The sequence below is a fragment of the Heloderma suspectum genome, chromosome 5 (assembly GCF_057233095.1).
Source record: "Heloderma suspectum isolate Gila_16-S chromosome 5, 16-S_ref, whole genome shotgun sequence".
NCBI lineage: Eukaryota > Metazoa > Chordata > Lepidosauria > Squamata > Helodermatidae > Heloderma > Heloderma suspectum.
In genome coordinates, this window is record NC_139462.1 from 214604441 (window position 1) to 214620529 (window position 16089).

The 16089-nt window shown below is 39.4% G+C and overlaps 1 protein-coding gene across 4 annotated transcripts in view; it reads right to left on the minus strand.

Moving 5' to 3' along the window:
• Nucleotides 1-561: 561 nt before the first annotated feature.
• Nucleotides 562-16089, minus strand: part of WDR37 (WD repeat domain 37) — a 58184-nt gene continuing 42656 nt past the window's right edge. For all 4 annotated transcript variants that reach the window (XM_084859238.1, XM_084859235.1, XM_084859236.1 and 1 more), the window contains 3 exons: nt 7049-7183; nt 5097-5211; nt 562-4128 (listed from right to left, as the gene is read on the minus strand). In XM_084859238.1, the coding sequence (XP_084715364.1) occupies nt 3997-4128; nt 5097-5211; nt 7049-7183 (382 nt within the window). In that variant the 3' untranslated portion in view covers nt 562-3996. The remainder of the gene's footprint in view (nt 4129-5096; nt 5212-7048; nt 7184-16089) is intronic.

The window sequence follows — 16089 nt, forward strand, 5'->3', positions numbered from 1 at the left end:
CATAGAAAAGTGCCTGTCAGAACCACTTTAAAGTTATACACTTCAAAATGTATGGTACATTTTTTAACAGAGACAAGTCCGCTTCAGAAGCTAGCTTGGCCTTCTTCCTGCCAGCTATGACTTAGAATGGAACTAGATGTTATAAATGACACAGGGTTGCCACTGAAAAATGGTAGCCCTGTGTCTCATTCTCCAATTCTTCTCTTTAATGTATACACAAAATGTGATTGACCTCAAGCTGTGAGTTTCTCTGTCCAGTAACAGACGACCAATTAGCGGAGCAGAAAAAGTGAACATCACAGTGTGATGTTGTTCATTATGTATTCCTAGATGACACAGGGGAGAGGGGAGGAAAAAGGACACACTGTGCTACTATTTTCAGTGGCAGCCCTGTGTCTATTGTAACATCTAGTTTCATCTTTAACAGCAGATGAAATTTGGAAAAGGCTTAACTAGATTGAGAAAATTCCACTTGAATTCTTTCACTTCGCCAGGACACTAGGAGAGCATGGAAAGACTTTCGGAAATCATGTCATTTAGAGCTTATTAAAAATGCAAATTCTGAAACTCTGCTGAATGATTTAATGGCATTTTCAAACTGCAACAAAGACAAACACTGAACATCGAAAAAACACAAACGACCAAATCACCAGACTATCAGTAAACAAAGAACAAGTGGTTCTACATTGACATAAAGTACAGGATTTTCTTCCTCTGAGGAAGCTGGTTTTCAAAGACTTAGGCATCAAAATAAGATTCTTCAGATTCTGAAATAGTTACTTTTTTCATCTACAAAAAAAGTATGTGCACTGTTTGAAGAACACGTATACACAGAGAAGAGACAGACAGACACAGGTCTTTTGTGATTTGCCCAGTGATTCAGCCTTCTTTCACAAAACTAAGTCTCAATACTGAAAATACGCAAAAGTCACGTTCCTTCTATGTGAAATGCAGGACATAATTAGATCAGTACTCACAGCATTTGTTAGAACCCCTGTTCATTTTGAAGTGGAGACCAGAAATAGTGAAATGTGTAACCAATAACTGTTTTCATCACTAATGTTCTATTGTGGAGATGGGTATCTGTCGCCTCAACACAACACTTAAGATATTGCAGTAGTTAAGAAACTAGTTAGCCCCTTACAAAGAAGCCAGGTGTGGCCCATGGCTTAAGTGAGAATAAGCATGTAGATACCTCTGCTATGAAAGGTTGGTCCTTTGGTGATATAAAGCTCAGCAACAGTGGACAGTGTCAGTTCCATGCTGCTGTGTTATTTCGTATGTATATTTAAAGGGTACAGACCCTGATCATGTGAACTGTCCATGCAACTGAAGTCCATCACCCCCATGAAGGCATGAAGTCATTAGCTCAAAGCATTCCATGGAAAAGCACCAGTCAGTGAGACCACAGGGCATGCAAGCTTTTCTCTAACATAGGTCTAAATGTCTAAATAGCTAAAGGAGTATCGCTCTCAAACTGCACATGAATTCAGCTGAAATGCCTTCCACTCCATTAGCCAGGGAGTACATAGGTAAAAACAGGGTCATTTATAGCAACAAATCTACATGTGCATTATGGTGTTCTGGCTTCTCTTGCTATCCAAACAAAAGAGCCGAAAGCTAAACTGGCATGGGAGCTTCTCCCCAACAAGAGTCCAGTCGCTTTGTGGCAAGACCAACATAGAAGCACATGCTACAAAAGGATATAATAAAGCACGCATAATAAAGCCATCCACAGCTCATTTGAGTCTTGCTACGGAGTATGGGTAGAGAAAGACCCAGATTGTGGGGACCTTTTTTAAGATACCAACAAAAATTCTCCAAAAGGGAAGGGGGAGGAGCAGTCTTTCTGACAGGTTAAAAATCAAACTCCCAAGCCATTATTTGCTTACCAATATACATTTGATAATCATCAAAAGCCTCAGCCATTTACTTGCCCTCTCCTCTTTAAAGGATTCAGTTCTATATAGCTACTTCAGCCCTGGGATCGTAAACCTTTTGCCCCCAAATGGATCAAGCTACTCTAATATTGTATGCTTCTTGCATAAATACTCTTCTAGATTCTCCATAAACTAACTCCCATGCCCCAACTTCCTTCTGGGATTTTAGCTCTCTCATAAATAGTACCTCTACTCCCAACCTACTTTCTCCTCTATATACAGAAAGAACCCAGAGTCAGCCTCTCAGATGCATGTTGGACAATGCTGTGGAAGACAACCTCAACAACAATAAAAAAAGAAGTGAGCAAGGAAATGTAACATAGGGTATTTTATGGGAATTTGTTTTAAACTATTTCTAAGCAGCCTACATTACCACTTTGATTATTGTGGCCCCACCCTGAGATATGGACAGACAGTTAAGAGAATCACTTCCTGCCTTCAGCTGAAAATACAACATCTATGAAGGAGCCTTAAATACAGCCTCTATATCCTTCTTCGAAACTGTCAGAAATCGTGCATTTGCAAAGACGAATCTAGCACATCAAGCTGACAGCATAATGTAGGAAGAGAAAACCCCATCTAGGATTCTCTTGGGTAAACGTTAAGAAAAATCTAAAGAATCATGTGGAACAACACTGGGACCTTTGTTTATGTTCAGAGTGAACATTTCTCACTATGATTTCGTTCTACTAAGCGTGATACAGTTCAAGCTTGAAATTTCGTATGATTGTCTTCTACTCTTTAAGACAGCACAATGAAATGAGATCCAAAGTGCTTTATCAAGGTTGAACAGCTCAAAGTAGCCCCATATTAATTTTTGAGGTAGCACTCTCAGATACAATGACCAGAATCCAGAGAACTATATTAGGCACAACCAAGGTCTTGAGCTTGTGAGATTTCTCACTGTTTTTCTCTGAACAGCAGACAAGTCTCCAACCACTATGCCATAATATAAACTGCTTTCTGGAAGACCCCTGACTGTTAAAAGTAGCTTTCCATGAGAGCTGGACATAAGCCCCAACCTCTCTTGGGTATGCAGAACTTGTATGGTTGTTTGGATCTTGGCCTTTCTGTTGTTGGCTCAAAACAGAATTATGATGGGAAAGATCCCATTTTAAAACATGTTAAACACAGGTGGAGTTTTAAAAAAAAAACCAAAACAACAAAGATTTATTCTGACTTTTTAAAAAAATCACAAAAATGTAGCAGTGTAAATCCTTCTTAGATACAGGTCTCACATTCTCTAGGAAATGTCATCTGATGCTTGTGGTTTATAACAGCTGCTATAAACTAAAGTGCTTAAGAACTTGCTCAGACTGCCATGATTGCAATATTGTGTTGTTTGCCATATGTGAGATTCAGAAACACAAGAGTGCTGGCTCAGGTCAATGGGGTAAGAATGAACAAGTTAATTTCTGAAATGGATAGGGGTAGTCCCAACATGGCAGACCAACATTCTATGCCCAAAGCTAAAGTTAGCATTTGTCTCCTACCCTAAACCTTGTTTTTATTCCAGAAACTAGACTAAATTGGGAGTCGAAATTAATGCATTGGAGCCCTCACGTCAGACTTCATATAGATGCAAGAAAAGCTCCACCATGCTTCTAAGTGAAATTCACTCTTCATCTTAAGAGTCTAGCCTTATACTCTCTTTAACCACAAGGCAAATATGTAAAATGATGGGGGAAAGGCAGACTACATATTCTTCACAAAAAGTACACAGAATTCACATTTAAGTCAGACATAATGCCCTACTGTTCATCTAGGCTGAATAACTTATGAACACTTATATGCTCCATAGGAAAGCCAAACATCCTTCTAGTCACCAGTGGATGCGAAGATATAAAAGTTCATACACAAGAACCTAACTTATTTGAAAAGGTCACACTTTTTTCTGTACATTTCATGCAACTATGCACAGTGTGGTAACAACATTTGTAACACATCCCCTTTCAAGGTGCACCTTTTACAATGACAGCAGACTAGCTTACAAGAAAGTCTGCAAAAAAGTCTATGGCAACAAAAGTGAAAAGCAAAAAAGAATTCTTCTAGCATCTCATTTTTCCTGAAGCAAGGCAGGGATGTTGATGTTCCACCCAATAGCCTGGCGATCAAATCCGCAAGTGAACAAATTACATATTGGGTGGTCTTCACTCCATGCTGAACAACAGACCATTCTTCTATGGCCCTGTAAACAGCAGAAAGAACAGTATTAGAATTTGTGTTGGTTTTTCCACCATTAGGCCCCTATGCACTCCCAAAGACTGTTATTTACAAAGATGGTTTACCATCCATATCAAGTTTAAGCATTCAAGGGCCAGTACCATTACTTGTTCATTGCTAGGATAATCAAGTTGTACTATGCACAAAGTCAGGAACCAGAAATAAACCCAAATAATAATATTATTATTATTATCATCATCATCATTTCTATACTGCCCAATAGCCGGAGCTCTCTGGGTGGTTTACAAAGATTAAAAACATTAAAAATACAATATACAGAGATTAAAAACCATTTTTATAAAAAACACATGAACAGACAATATGCACAAAACATATATCTAAAACAACTTCAAACAATCTCAAAAACAAACAACCATAACCATGAGACATTCCAGGATCAATTCAACACTTATCATATACTGCTGAATGAATAACATCAAGAACATCAGTGCCTGGCAATATCTGTAAGTTGGATCAGTTCCTCACAAGTGTACTGTTCACATTTAAAAACAAACATATCATCAGAACAAAAAGCCCAATAGAGGGCTTGATCCATCCAAAGTTAAACACTTCCATGTGGGAGGAGGTGATCCTTAAGGTAGACCCAAGCCATTTGGAGCTTTAGGCCAGCTCCTTGAATTGAGCTCAGAAGCTGATTTGGATCCTATGTATTTGTTTTAAATTGGCAAGATGTGTTCACTATGTACCAAGTATAAAGAGAAAAGAAATACAACATGTCTAGTTCATGACTATGTGGCTGCTTGATGACTGTTAAAGAGGTCACCTTTGGAACACACATTCTCCCAGCAGAGGACATTCTTTCTGCCTTTGAATTAGATATCCTACAATCAGCATTCTGAACCATGCAAATAATGGAGGGCAGTGGGTATAAGTATGCATATTTCTTACATACAGAACTAAAAATTCTGGTACCTGTCTGTTGCTGCGAGGGAGCCGTGCTAATCGCACTCCAGACATGTCAAATAATCTAACCTGCCGGTTGTCATGTGGAAGGGCAATAATTCTTTGGCCGACACAAACATTAATCCTGCACAGAACAGATAAAAAAAATAGGTTAGGGAGCCTGACAAGTGGGAACTGACAGTTGTTCCAAGTTCACTGAAAGTGCTTTAATTGGAGGTTTACACTGTACACATTTCCCACAAATACATGCAACTCTATTTTTCACAAAGAAAAAATAAAAAGACTGGGGTTGGATCCAGATTCCAGCATATGCAACTGGGCTGGTAGAAGTGAATGTCCTCACCCTCTCCTTGGCAGCTTCTCGAATCTCTTGAAAAAGCTACACAGAGGGTTGGAGGGCCGTGCTGGATAAGATGAGCTGTGGTTTGAGCGGAGGGGGATCCCGCCAAAACAGGAAGAAATGTTCCATGAGCGGTGCCCTTCTGTTCACAGAAGGTAGATCCTGGCTCCAACCTTTGGTTTCTGGTGGCAGTGGTATCATCAAAATTCACACTGTCACCACCACCAGATGCACCAATGAACTGTTTTGCCAGGATCGAAAGAGCCACAACAGGCCATCCATGTGCACGCTGGGACTTTCCTAGGTCCCCTAGGGTTAGATAACACTTAAGAGCGTTATCTAATGTGATATAAGGGGCTGCAACCAAAGTAAACATTAGGAAAGTCACACACCCAGTTCGTGTGAAGTGCTTTAATTGCACAGATGGGATTCTTTGTATCTAGGTCCTTGAAAACAACAGTTACATAAATATGTAGTGTCCCAAGGCAATCCAGGTAAGTGTTTATGCAAATTCATAAAAAACATTCTACCATGCGAACACTAAAAAAAACAGCCAAGGAAACCTAATTTGCCTCAGAGAGGCCCAGAATGCTTTTACTTTGAGGCCCCCAGAATGACCCAAAAGCATATGATGGAGCACTATAGCTGAAGATGATTTGTTAGAAAACATGGACAAAGCTGTGGGCGATGCTTGGCAGCCATATGCATGGGGCAGTGTGGCATACAATCCAATAAATAGTCCGTCAAGCCCAGAATCCATATGACCTTCCCCACTAGGAATTTTTAACTGCTTTCAACACAATACCCCTTTTCTCTCAACAATTCCCTCTCCTGGAAGAGGCTTAGTGTAATGGGCACCACCATTCTGATGTAGTACAACTGTTTATACAGGAATCCGACTCATGACCAAAATGATACCACTAAGAATGTAGGAGTGTCTAATTAGATCTGATATTCTAGAATAACAAAAAAAGCATTAATCCCAAAGACATGGCATCCATGATGCCTAGTCTAGCTTCAGCAAGAAATTTCATGAATCAGAGGGCACTAAGGAAGACAGGAGTACCAATTAAGTAGGATTCTAGCTAAATCTCAAATTGAGTAGGAATCTAAATACTAATTTTTGTTCATGAAAACTAAGTTAGTGACCTGCTTCGCATGACTGTCATAGACTAAAACAAGCCATAGTGACTTGTTTAAGCTGCAGTGCGCTCTGGGCACGATTTGCATAATCACACACTTGGTCATGGCTTGTCGTGCTGTCCAAACCTGGGCAGCATGGCTTGTTTGAGGGGGAACCAACCCTTCAAATAACCCATGGGGTGTTGCTTGCAGGGAAACAACCCTCAAATAACCCATGGGGTCTTGTTTGCAAGGGAAACAACCCTCAAATAATCCAGCAACAGCCCATGGGTTATTTGAGAGTTGTTTCCCCCTCAAACAAGCCTCGCTGGCCATGTTCAGGCGACACAACAAGCCGTAGCCAGGCAGGTGATTATGCAAATCATGCCTGGCACGCACTGCAGTTTAAACACGTCACCTTGGCTTGTTGAGCCCATGATGATCGTGCAAACCGGCCTGCTATCTCCTGCATTTAACCACATGGATTTCTTCGGCTTACCTGTTTACCGCAGAATCTGTGCGAATAGTAGCAATAGGTGATCTCATATTTTTCAAATCCCAAACTTTCACAGTACGGTCATCACTACCCGAAACAACATTGTCCCCCACAGTGAAGACAGCTGACGTCACAGTGCTGGCGGGGGGGAAAATCAGAGCCATAGTTAGCACTGTGACCTAAAATATACTAGCCATTTTAAAGTGCACATCACTGTTTTGTAGAAAAAAGTAAGTTTTAGATCAAATGATTTTAATACCTTAACAGTGGGCATTATACCCATGAAAGCCCAAAGTCTTCTGATATGACTTTATGCTGCTGGGCATCGAAGTCAATCAACAGCTCCCTGCAGCATGTAGTTTAATATTTTTAACATCCAAGTACATGCTAATAATGCAGTCTGTCTGTCCCACTCACAAGAAGCGATATAACTTTGTACCATAGGCTGTCAAACCACATATATAAAGAAAATTCTTCACCAATAAAGGAAAAAGTAGATGATGTTGGTCTGCTATGTCATAGCAACTGACTACCCCAAATTATGATTTTTGTTTTAAACCTTTGCTGGATTTGAACTACAATGCGGAATCAAGGATCAACAGGGGAGAAAAAATATTTAATCCCAGTAACTAGGAACATGTTAACCATTACATCTGAAGAGGCAAAGACTGGGGTTGTAAGCTATTTCTTTCATTCCTTTCTATAAAGCCTTTAGCTTGTTTCCACCTACACAGCATGCTAACAAAGCATTTCCTTCCTTCCCTTGGTTCATTACAGTGTGCTTCTCAGTTCAATTTCTATGGATCCCATTTAATGACCTATCCTGTATTGCTTGGGGGTCACACACATCAATTGCTTGGAATTTAGTAATTTTAATTTAAGGTGTCAAGTTGCTCCTGTCACTTCTATTGTACTGTGAGAATTTGATTTCATGTCCTATTCAGCCTACTGATTGAGATTAGTATTACCCAAGTCACAATGGACTAGTATGTGCAAGCCCTCTTAATTTAAATTGACATCAAATTAAAGTCTAATTAGATCCAAACACCATTGTGTCAGTGGTATGAAGTTTTTTAATGCTGTATCAGAGTGCCACTGAGCCGGTCAGGGTAATTATGTGGCACAAACGAAAGGTCGTCGCCCGAGCCTTGTGAGCCCAACACACAATTACTCATGCCTATGCATCTGAACTACTGTGAGGGGACAAGCAATTAAGAATGGCCACTGGATCTGTGGAAGAACTCCAAAATTACCACACATTCACAGCAAGAGAACACAGTCTCCCAAAATATATGCATTTGATACTGAAATATTCATGCAAGCAGAGCATTTCACTGTTCCACAACATATGACAATAGATTTGACTCTTTCATCATGCATTAAAATTATTCATCTAGTTAAGATTTAAAAGCTTGAATTTTCAAGCAACTGCTCAAAGCCCTCTGCTTTTCAGCTTCTGCCAAAAAGAATGAACACTTCCTTTGTCTTAAAATTTGCATCCCAACCTACATCCAGAAGGTGCAGTGTGAGTTGCATGTGTGTGTTCTTTTAACAGAAAATGCAAGAAATTAACTCCTTACTGGCTGAGCCTTTTGTTCTCTAAAATCTAGTTCGAACATGACAATCCAACATTGCCTGTGCAAAATCCTCATACTGGCAAAACAGATTTATGAACATATAAAACTGACTGGCCTTTTCTGGAGAAGACAGGCCTGGCGTCAGCTGCCTACACCCCAGTTCCTTCCAGGCTGACTTACTGCAAGGCTTTCTATGTGGGGCCACCTCTGAAGTTTGTCAAGAAACTTCATCTGGTACAAAATATGGAGCATAACAATCCAATCTTTCAGCATTCATACTGGATGGCTATTCATTTCTGGGCTCAATTTAAAGTTCTAATTTTGGCCTTTGAAGACCTAAATGACTTGGGGTCATGTTACCCCAGGAACTGGCTGCTCCACCATGAGTCTGCCCACCAATTAAGATTAGCATCTGAAGCTCTCCTCTCGATTTCACCCTTACATCAGATTAGACAGGTGGATACCCAGGACAAGACCTTTTCAGTGGTAGCACCCAGACTGTAGAATACCCTCCCCTGTGGAGAACTGCTAGGACCCTTCTATTTTAGCTTTTAGATGCTTGTTGAAGACCTTTGTTTGTGTGCTTGTAGTATGTGATTTTAAATCTGCTGAGTTCTCCTTTTACTCTGTTGCTTTTTAAAAAATGTTTTGCTTTATTATTTCTATTATTTTGTACGATTTCAGTATTTGTAAGGCATATTGCATGTTTTTGTAACAGAAAAGCAGGAATGGTGCAACTTTTTGTGAGATAGTACAAAGAGCTGTTAAAGGAAAGACAGGCAAACCTGAAGGACATATATGCTGTGCCAATATATGCTGGCACAGTAAATAAAAATGCACATTGGATATGGGAGCCAAACACAAGACCAGATAGCAGACATGGCAAATACAGCCACACAAAATAACAGCATATCCTGCGGTGGTGACACTGCCAACGTGTACAGAAATTAAGACACACTGAATTGGAAAACCACAGCAAACAAGCTATTTCGCTATTTTAACAAGAAAAGGTGAAGAAATAATGAAAAGAACGCAGTAATTTCTCCCCTCCCCACCCCCCCAACCCCCCACACACGCACTTCATACCATGGGAAAAGAAACCGACATGGGGCAATTCACAGAAAGACTATTCAAAGGGAATTATTCAAAGGGAAATTATTCACAGATCCCGCAAACAAGATTAATACGAAGCAATAAAACCAAGTGAACCTGTATAGAGGTAGTGTTTCATTCAAAGGCATAGGAGCCCCGAATAGCCTTTATAGTGTTTTGCCTTGTCTCCACCAGACAGGGTGGTACTGAAATTGTGTTTTATTACAACAAAAATAACCACAAATAAGATCTGAAAAAAACATCAAAGGGTGGCCATGTGTCCAATCTTACAGAGAAGAGGCCTCAATTTGGAGGAATCTTCTATGTGAAGGCCGGCTTAGTTTAAGCCTGGTTGAAAGATAAAGTGACAGAACCCTGTTTATTTCAATTAAATGGATGGAATATGAATGCGTACATTTTTAAATCTCTCTTGCCATTAGGGTGCCCACCATCACTGCTTCATCATCTTCAATGTCCTCTTCATGCACCTAATGAACTAGGCTCTTACCTACAACAGCTTATGCCCTAATACATTTGAAGCTTTTAAGGTTTCACCACGCACTTGGCATTCTTTAAAAAAAAAAAAAAGATGCTCACATACAACAAAGGAAATCCGCTATTTTTGTTCACTAACTCCAAATATACATCCAAAGCAACCTTTTAACAAGTATGCCTATTTATCAAGAGCCTGTGAATTTATGTCCTCCACAAATGGCACTACAAAGCAATACATTAGGGGAGCATGTTGCTGCACTGTACAAAGAAGGATGTTTTGTTTCATCCCAAGCGGAGTGTAACTATCCCTCTACTCTAATTTGTGGCTCCCTCTGACATAGGACTACCAGATAATTGTTTCTGTGACAAACATTATAGGCGCAAGGCCAAATTTTTTACTTATGAACTAAATTGAGGCTTGAACTCAAAGTTAAAGGGAAAGTGGGGGGACTAAGTAGAGCATTTGGTTAACGCACCAGCCTTTTGTTTAGAGTCTTAATAACAACATACATGCTGCCCAAAGCTCAATCTGTGCTGGATCTGGAATGTTTAAATATGGAACTAGCTAGGAGAGGGTAAATTAACATTTCCCCCACTTTTCTCTTACTTGACACTGGGTTCTCTTAGCAACAGTAGCCAACTTAAAACTGTGGTTAATATCCCTTCGGTTAAATTAATGAAAAATGTCAACAAAAGATCATCAGACTCTGTGTTAATGGAATGCTAAAAGGCATTAGGCTTTTAATAACTCACAAGTGGATGACAGGTATCTTTCGGCATTAAAAAAAAAGTTGGCAATGAGGCAGTGGTCTTTTGACACCCTTAAACTGTGGGTCCCCCACAGGGAGTTTTGGTGTGCCACTACCATTCTCTGGGGGAAAAAACCTTCAGACTCTGCCAAGCCCCAGCAAAACTCATTTATCTTGTCGTAGCAAGCAGCCGAGCATGTACTTCCAGCTGACAAGAGTGGCACTTTCTCACCACACACCACTGCCTGATCTGGAACATTCTGCTCCCTCCGTGGGTCTCAATCAACAGAAATACTGTAATGCTAGCACTCCTCATTAGGACTAACAGCTGTCTCCCCAGTCACACAGAGACACAGAACTGTTTTGCATAACAATCTGCTGAAATTTCACACTCACAGGGTGGGGGGGGGGAATATGATGCAAAAAATGCTGGACCATGAAATGCTGATGCGGTGTGTGCCGCTTGGAACCGCTTCAAAAAATTAACTCTGCAGTGCCCATTTCACTCACACGGCATATTTGAGAGAGAATTGTGATGGGGGGGGGGGCAAATTCATTACATTCTGGGAAGCAGTGTGTTTATTATATTGTTTTGTATGATTCAATTTTCATGTTGCCTTGGGGGCCTGTTTTGAGCCAAAAGGAGACTTTTACATTTAATTAATAAATGAATGAATGAATGAATGCTACTGAATGCTAACATATAGAGGCAGAAATGGAACTATAATTTAAATCAGTCACAAGTGAATAAATACAATTTCCCTTAAAACAAAACGAGTTTTGTCAATAAGACTTACATGGTGTAAGTCTTATTGATTAAATGGCAAACACTAGCAAAGTTAGTGGCAGACATATATAATATCTATTTTCCAAGAAATATTTTCAGCAACAGCAAAAATCTAAAAAAATGCCAAAGTTTTCAAAGGCTCATTAGGACTTTATTTACTACTATATCATACAGAGTGAGCAACTGTCCAGCACATGAACTTAAAACATCAAGATTGCTTTAACTCTAAGTATCTCCCAGCCCTCCAATTATCTTCCAATACTTTGAGGCTGCTGTTCATTTCTTTCACATGGAAAGCCTTTGCATTAAATACTTCTTGGTGTGAAAATCAGAAAATGACCATGGCTGTTATCTGTATTTAAACTTATTTCCATTTATTTTAAAAACAGAAGTCTGCTGCTTTTGTTTCTTCTTTTCCAGACAAGGCAGCTGGTAATTAAGGTAGCAATCATAATTACACTTACCTGAAAGTTATGGAGTATCCTTTGAAATAAGCACACAAGATCAGAGTCTTGGTCTTGTACCAGCATACTGTACTAGAAATTAACATCAGAATGCATGTTGCCCCTTACATATGAAACTCCCTTTTCACCGCAACTAAGTTCTGATTACTTTAAGTCCTTCCTCAGAATATTTCCTCTAAGAAGCCTTAAAAAAAACCCACCTCACTCTGGTACCTCTTCCCTAATGCACAATGAATTGCACCTTAGCTAAGAGCATAGCCTATCAATGACTGCTTAGTCATGATGGCTATAGGGTACCTCCAATATGAGAGGCAATATGAGCTCTCAATACCAGTCGCTTCAGATTATGATCAGAACGGTGTTATTGTGTTCATGTCCTATTTCTGTGGGCTTCCCATAGGCATCTGGCTGGTTACTGTGGGAACAGAATACTGGATTAGATAGGTCTTTGGTCTGATCCAGCAGGGCTTTTCTTATATTCTTGCACACTACTGAATGTTCTTAGTCTTGACGTAAAATCTCACCCTCTCCAAGCCCCACCTTTGCCTTGTCATCTTCTCCTAAGTTGCTCTGAAAAACTAGCAGTGTGCGGCCCAGTTTCATATTTTAATTCTGAAATGCTACAGATACTGGTAGCTTATAAAAGTTCACCACCATAACCTTCTTATATTATGCTGTTCTTTCCTTTTTCTAGAAGACATAATTTTAGGCCAAGGCATTTGCAAATTCCTACCGAAACATATTCATATGGCTTTAAAAATTAAACAAAGCCCATACTGCTGTGTTTTATAGTCCGGTTGGCTAAGCTTGGCATTCTTTATGGAAACCATAAATTCCTGAATGTTAGAGATAATATTTTGCAGGGTTAAGAACAGAATTAAAGCGCCATCTGCTGGAAAACATCCAGATTATTCTATGCCCAAAAAATAGTGACCTTTTTTCTTTTCTTTTTCACCATAGCTGTAAAAATTCAGCTTGTAGCTGTAAAGATGGAATACCATTGTATAAACTTATAATTAAGCAGTTGGGACACTATCTTCCAAAACTAAGAAAACAGCACCATTTCACAGAAGAAACGAGAGGAAAACATTGAAGGTGCTGTAGAAGACAGGTTTATTTTTTTAATGTACCAAACTTGTGCTTGCTATTCTTGTACAAGTGAAAAATGTATGCACACACCTTAAGCAGTCTATATTGTCTACTTAAACTATGGCTTTAAAATCAAGAGGTTTAATTAAAGTTTTATAACAGCCAATAGCTTTATAACAGCCAATGTTATAAACTTTAGTTAGAAAATACAGACCTATTGAACACTTTATATATTGTCATGCCCTTGAAAAAGAGAAGCCAGCTCAAAATTCATTGGATAAACTTTAAGAAATAAACCAATTTTCTATGGGAACTTTTGGATGCCAACAAACTACTCTGCAACACACAAATATAGGCCTGATCAGCCTACTTTACTATGGATTCTACCTGGGATAAGATTGAGAATGGGCCTTGAGTTCACATGCTTCCTTCACCATGGGGAAAAGTTAAGAATGGAACTAGATGAGCCTGTATTTATTTGAAACAAAGTTCCCCCTGACCCCAAGAGACACATCTTGCTAGAAAGGCTTTTCAGAATGAATAACAGATCAAGTGATACACCAAAGCATGTGCATCCATCCTTAATCTTTAAAATGCCCTCGGACTGGTTTAGCTACAGATTGACATGGCTACTCTTCCTATAAAAGTACATTTCTAATTCTTTGACACTAGCATGAAGGTAAACAAGCAAACATCCATGAACAAATTGAAAAGGACATTAATAATAATAATAATAATAATTTTAAAAAGCAATTGTCTGAAACCTGAGAATAAATTATCACCACAGACTTTGCTGGCAATCTATTCCTTCAAGTTTTAAGTTATAGCAAATACTGCTAGGTTGCAAAACCATGCGAAGTGTTTGCACTAAAAAAATATTAGTCTCTTGATCACTGGTACAGTGTAGATTGTTTTGTCAGTTGCTTCAACTTTACTGGAACCACTAGAGGGAGATCTGATGCTACCAGATGCATTTTTGAACAAGTCATGCTTTTCAAGTAGGAATTTTGTCTGAACAGAAGAAGAATCGGGGGGGGGGGGGGGATACTGACATAATCACCTGTATTGCAACTGCTCTATCAGTCAAGGATTGTGCCACTAAAGCTTTTCTTAGATTCTGAGGAAACCAACTTGTGAGCTCTGTGAGTAAAAATGATATTTTCTGCCTTTACCAGCCAAGCCTCTTTTTAAACTTGTCACTTAGGACACATTACATTAGGTGGTTACCAAATACAGTTCACACAGTAGCACAGTCCAGTACTCTCATCACTCCTCTCCCAAAGCCAAATCATGTAGAAGATCCTAGGCAGGAAGTTTCTGAGTGTTCAAAACGCTGACATTTAAAGCATAGTGGGCTAGGCATATAAAGCTGAACTGGGCAACATATATCAGAAATTCTTAATATGCAAATACGAATATACATAAATCTATTACTTTGGAGAAAAGGGAAACGTCTTTTTTTAATGGTGCTCACCTCTATTTCTTGATGACAGAAGTTGCTATTACAGAATTTAATTTTTTCTTAAAGATAATTATGGAGCAAATAGCTTTTAATTTAAACGAAGAACTGGAAAAACCTTAGGTGCCTATTAATCTAAAGAACATGCCTAGAAATGTTGACATCTCTCATTCCTTAAATTATGTATTACTCATTAAACGTATATATCACTCCTAAATAAGGCTGACAGTTTACAGTAACATGAAATTATACACCATGTACAAAAATAAGAAGCAACAAGAGTAAAAAACCAAGAACTCTAAACCTCCCTGGGCAGCACCATCAAGAAGTCTCTGGATTGTATGGCCACAGGCCATGCTTCACATGGTGGGGGAGTTCACAAGAGAACTTCTTTGGAAGTTCTTAAGTCATGGGAGGGGAGATATATGGAAGGAATTCCTTCAGATAGGCATGATGTAGAGTGTGAGGGACTTTAAAGGTCAAAAACAGCACTCTGAATTGGGCCTGGAGACTGATGTAGATCTTTTAGGAAATGGACCATTTCAAATAACTTATATCATAAATCACATAGCAACCTGAGGAAGTTAAAATCCTTGCTGCTATACTTCCCACCAGTAGAAATTTCTCAGCTGTCCTCAAACGCAGTTCCACATATAGCACATTACAGAAGCCCAATCTAGAAGTTATCAGGACATGGACTACAGAAACAATATTCCAATCATCAAACAGATGGAGCAGCTAGAACACAAGGCACTCTTGGTCACAAAGCTGGGTTGAAGAGTACTCCCAAGCTGTGTAACTGTTGCTTCATGGGGAGTATAACCTCATCTAGAGCAGAACCTTATTTGCCTGAATTTAAGTTTCCTCCTATGACCATCACCACTGCCTTGTCTGGATTGAAGTTTATTAGCCCCTTTCCGGCCCATTAATTATTTCAGGCAATGATTCAGGGATTACACTGCCTCACTGGGATTTGAGAAAGCAAGATATAAATGACTGCCATTAGAATACTGAGGACATAGTACACCAAATCCCCCAATGACCTCCCCCAGTGGTTTTGTATAGAGGTTAAAAAGTGTAGGTGACAGATACTCTGTAACAGGCACAGAAAAGAACCCACAGGACAGCACTTCTTTAAGGTATTTTTTAAATATGATAAGCAGTATATAAATCTTCTTCTTCTTCTACTACTACTACTACTACTACTACTACTAACAACAACAACAACAACAAGAAGTCAGCACAGGAGTTTCCAAGCAACACCTTCTGAAACTGCCAAATATAGGTGGGGTGAGGTCTCTGTAGTCATCTATTGCAACAGAGACAGGCCTT